Source organism: Benincasa hispida, chromosome 4, assembly GCF_009727055.1.
Source record: "Benincasa hispida cultivar B227 chromosome 4, ASM972705v1, whole genome shotgun sequence".
Lineage (NCBI taxonomy): Eukaryota > Viridiplantae > Streptophyta > Magnoliopsida > Cucurbitales > Cucurbitaceae > Benincasa > Benincasa hispida.
In genome coordinates, this window is record NC_052352.1 from 13,711,466 (window position 1) to 13,716,685 (window position 5,220).

The 5,220-nt window shown below is 37.6% G+C and overlaps 1 protein-coding gene across 1 annotated transcript; it reads right to left on the reverse strand.

Moving 5' to 3' along the window:
* Positions 1-457: 457 nt before the first annotated feature.
* LOC120075469 (F-box protein SKIP14) lies at positions 458-4,326 on the reverse strand. The gene is made up of 2 exons (XM_039028885.1): positions 2,598-4,326; positions 458-1,923 (listed from the first exon to the last, which is right to left on the reverse strand). Exons 1-2 carry the CDS (start codon positions 3,528-3,530, stop codon positions 1,411-1,413), a joined length of 1,446 nt encoding a protein of 481 aa, XP_038884813.1. The 5' UTR covers positions 3,531-4,326; the 3' UTR covers positions 458-1,410.
* Between the last annotated feature and the right edge of the window lie 894 nt (positions 4,327-5,220).

Consider the following 5,220-nt stretch of genomic DNA (forward strand, 5'->3'; position numbering starts at 1 on the left):
GACAACTCGATTCTCTATATTCTCTCTGCTCTCGTTTTTCGATTAAATCAATTTGAAGGGTGTAAATTTCTAATCGATCAAGGTGCTACACTGATCGAGGCAGTATTATCTATTATGGATTATTTTATCCTGAAGACGACATGACAATTTCATAGAACTGCTTACACACTTTGATAGAACCACAAAACATCTTAAGGAGAACGAGATCTACGATTCAACCTATAACAAGTTTCTATGGTCAAATCCTATCCGTCGGACAATAGTTGATTCCACCGGGTACTTAGACTGTATCATGATAGACGAAATGAATGGATCACTTTGGAATGGTACAAGTGTCGCAATCCCATTGTGCTAGTGAGTGTCCAATCCTAACACGCTAACCAAATCGAGTGTCCGTAGTCATAAGCTAGTGTATAATATGCAAGAACATGTTAGACAGATTTAATAACCTCAGACATTATTGTAAACACAATTCCCCTCATAAATCATATTCATAACCAATAAGAAACAAGACCGAGCAAGTTTCATGGTGATAATGACGTTAGGACAAGTCCAACCAGAGGAAGTACACGATCATAGGTAGTAGCAAAAGTACTGCTGGATGAAGAAGCGAAAATGCAAAAAAAAAAAAAAAAATGTTAAGAGACAGCAAACTTTTGATGACGCCGCACAGGATATGGAACTGATCCCTCAATACATTCGAGCTATAACAGAGATCAAAACCTTGAGAATGCACGTAGCCAACAAGAAATCCCATCGGAAAAGAACCTCACAGGCAGGCCAACGGCAGCTTTCTTCATGAAGATACCAGGGCTATAACAGAGACGCCAAACTTCCCACATTACATAGATACCGAGCAAGCTTGTGTTCCCTTTTTTCATAAATCTCAGCTGAGCTTACACAGGGCACAACACATCGTGGTAGAGTAGACACTATTAGAAAAAGACGTCCTCATCTTGCTTTCCAAGAATCTTGAGTCTTCTCGCCTCGAGGTGAGAATGGTACTAATAGAGCTGAGCATTCCAATGCTCACACCATTTCATTAACAGTACGACCAAGATCCTAGAGATCACCTTACAAGCTTGATCGACTACACATGTACATCAAACAATGATGGTAAGAAGCCTTCTGCAGCACAAGAGATTCTTCTTATTCACTACATCACTAATTTGCATTTACTACTTATTCTCTTAAAGTTTCCCCCTTCGACACTGGAGGATTAACAATAGCAGCTGCCATACATAGAACCTAAAGGAAGCTGACTCTAGAGCTTAAGATTAAAATAACAGGAACCACATGAATGATTCTAGTTTTTTCTTTCCTTTTTTTCTTTTTTTTTTTCTTTTTTTTTTTCTTTTTCTTTTTTTCAATGAAGCCAATTGAGCAACTCACGTCCATGCCAAGAATTAATTAGAAGTCGGTCAACGTCCTCCAATCCTGTTTCTCTTGACATTTCAGTAATGGCTTCCAGCAATCTGAGCAGAGCAATTCCAAGCAAAATGTTTCCACATACTCACTCTCATTAATGCATCGACCACATTGGATACATCGCGGTATACAAAGGGTGCATCCTTTACATGCTTGAGTTGCATGTTCTTTTCCCTGACAACCATCCACTGGGCAATCATAGACAAGCCTCAGGTTTTGGCACCTTGGACATTTTTCAATATCAATAGCACGTTCATCATCACAAGACACATAAAAGTTTCCCCTGTGATAAATATGTGGCTTATAAGAATTTTGCTGCGTAAGGTTGCAGTCACTTCCCAGTAATAACTTCAACTCTTCAAAATGTTCTTGTGTCACCCCATATAATCCACCAATTCGTAGATGTTTCACTCCTTGAGTACTCGTCAACTTGAAAGCCCTCAAGCTGCTAACAACACCTTCAATACTGAGTCTAGTACATCCAGGAACGGACAACTGCATAAACATGCAAAGGACAAATATTTAGTAAAATCAAGTACATAAATAATAAGTATGATGTAATTTTAGAAAAGAAATTGCATATTCACACTTCGCACAAAATAGTGTCCCTGCTTGACACAAGTATTAGGGTCAAACGCACGTCAAAGAAACATCCTGTCAAACATGTCCCAATACTATCCATATTCTAAGTTTTTTTTAAAATGGTAAGTTGCTATGTATACGTCTGTGCTTCTTAGACATGAGCTACTTTGTGGCTATTAGCATAAGACATCCTAACTACAGTAACGTAGCATTAGTACTTCCAATTCAAACAGTAATGAAACTATCCCAATATTTGTATAACTGTTCAACATATCAATAAAAATCGGTGTTTGTAGAAAATGTCATTACAAAACTCAGACAATGTTCAAATTTACAAACGAAGGCTAGATAACAGAAAGCAAAAAGTATGCACAAAGCTCTGTAGGCGTAGTATGAATAATAATATCAAGCTTATCTACATCTCTTCAAAAGCACCAGGGAACTAAACAAGGAAACATATTCTAGTGCCTAGGAGAAAAACTGTTGAACCCAATGTAAATGGACCAAACAAATATAGAAATAAGAAACCAAACAGGACACTATCAGCTGATTATGAAAGGGCAAAAGCTGGAATAAGTTACACTTACTTTTGTAAGCCTAGGATTGCTTTCAAGCACATGCTTCAGACCCTCGTCTGTAATTCTTGGGCATTCCACAAGACTCAAGCTTTGCAGGTTACCTCGAGCCCTATTAGTTAATTGCAATAGAATGTCATCAGTAATCTTCTCATTCAATGGTTGATCAATGCGAATGTTCCTCCATAAAAGGGGGTCGCCCTCTACCACTGAATGAAGAGATCTGCAAACCCTCCCAACAGAGAGTAGATCCTGAACACCCAAATAACAAAGTGCAAAGCTTAAGGCTGCATGAGGGGATCCTCCATCTATCTCCGAATAGGTGCAATTCTGCTCCTGACATTCTATATCCTGCTGCTCACCACAGCTAGGAGGATCGTCATTAGCCAAAAATGCTTCATCCATACTACAAATGGATCCAAAATCACAACAGCAGGACACATCGCCAGTTACCTTCCCATCCGGACACCCATCACAGCTATACATTGGATAAGGTTTCTGATCAATACTTTTAATCTCAGGGAACTTCTGGAACTTCAAAGTGTTGTTCCAAATAAAATTCAGACCTGCAAATAACTCGATATTCGTTTCGCTAGCACCACCCCTGTCCCTGACACACTCAGCATAGTCCACTTCCATGTCCTCAAGCCATCCTGTAATTGCTGTAAAGGTGGAACTTATATCCATGCCAAATGGATCCGCAGGCAGAATATCAAGGATGTCCTTAGAGACAGGATCCTGTGAGCTATCTGAACATATATCCTTTCCATGATCAAAACAAGCACCCACCTCCCGGCCAAGATGCCATGGGTTTCCACAGCCTTCGGCATTATTCTCAGGAATTCCCTCGACAATATAACCATTGGCAATCCTCATTGGAGAAACTAAATTGTCCTCGGAAAAGTGCAAAGGGAAGAAAGGACGACAAGAAAAATTAAGAGTCATCGAGGATCCTACCAACCCCAACCTAAACTATAACCCTAAATTCCCAATAGTCTCCCAAAAAAAACTATGAAAAAAGGTGAAAGACGTGATAAACGAAATAGAAATAGAAGAAAAAGAAAAATGAAGAGGAGTAATTACAAGAAACCCTCAATTTTGGATCGCAAACTAAAACAACGCACCAGAATTTCAGAGCTTCTTCCAAAAAATAAAAGGAAAAACTTTCTTAGCTTGACAAAAAGGGGAAACACAAAAAACGATCATCTCGTCAATCGCATCAAAATTATCTACATCATAAGAAACAACAGCTATTTTTTTTCCTTTAAATCAAATCAAACTAATCCTGCTATATACCGTTCTCGATTTTTCTATATTCACCTACAAAAACATAATCCGAACTCTGCAGAGTCAAATAAACCCACAAATACCAAGAAAACAAAAAACAAAAAACAAAAAACAAAACTTAAGCAGAAACGTCGACGAATAGAGTGGGGAAAGGAAAACCTAAGAAGCAAAATGATTTCTACAGCGATGAACAACGAAACCCTATGAAGCAAAATGGAGTAATCAAGAAACAAAACAATGGATCTCTTGGAATCGAATCCTCGAAGATGAAGCTTTTTTTTTCCTCCAGATAGGAAATTTACACGGAAATTGAGAAGAACGATTATCTTTCTCAAGAGGAAATTCGACTCCAAGAGAGAGAAGGGAGGGTGAGGAACCTGACGATCGAGTTCAGAGCGCAAGGGAGAGAGAGAGAGAGAGCAGGAAAGTGCGAAAAAATAAAATAGAATTACCACGAGAAGAAACAAATTTAACACAGAGATAATTAAGAATTAAAAATTAAAAATTAAAAAAAGATAAATCAAAGAGGGCGAAACTCAAGTGTAACGGTGAATTTGTCTAAAATAGAAGAGAAATTGAAGGAGAAAATGACACGTATTGGGAATGCGGGTGATTGTGTTGTGGCGGGAGCGGGAATCTAATACGTTGCAGCTTTGATTTCAACGACGAAGCTTCTGCGTTCGTTGGATCATAATCAGACGGGCAAGATTGCTGTTGACGGTGTGATGTGGGCCCTTTGGATTTGATGGGTTTTTTTAGTTGAATTCAGTGGTTTGATCGGACGGTCCAGAGAGGATGATGAAATTCAAAAGGATGGTTTTGGATTACGATGGATATCTCCAGCTGGACTTCCCGCTTCATAACTTGCGTCTGTTTCTTGTCTTCTTGTATAGTCGATAAGAATTCCATTCGTTTGTTTCTAATAAATGCGAGTCTTGCAAATATAGCAATTGGTCTCTATTTATATATATATATATGGCATAATGTCAACAAAAATTATAAATATAGCAAAATTTATATTCAACTTTCAAAGTCTATCAATGATCCATATCGTTAATAAGAGTTTATTGACGATTGATTCTATCGTTGATAGCGTTTATCACAGATAGATTTCGTTATATTTGCAATTTTTTAATAATGTTGTTGTTGTTGTAAAATTGATGGATAAAACTAGATACAACGGGAACATGAGTATTGAAAAATTATAATATTAAAATAATGAATAAACTAAAGTAACCAAAATTATAGAATTTATGAAAATATGGATCATAGAAATAACAAAAATATATGAAATCCACTTCTTTAATTTTCACCATTATGTGTGTACCCAATATTTAGACACTCAGGA

Coding starts and splice junctions, on each gene's coding strand:
- LOC120075469 (XM_039028885.1), bottom strand. CDS start 3,530: ATGACTCTTAATTTTTCTTGTCGTCCTTTCTTCCCTTTGCACTTTTCC. Junction 1,924..2,597: donor GCAATCCTAGGCTTACAAAA/GTAAGTGTAACT, acceptor ATGTTTATGCAG/TTGTCCGTTCCTGGATGTAC.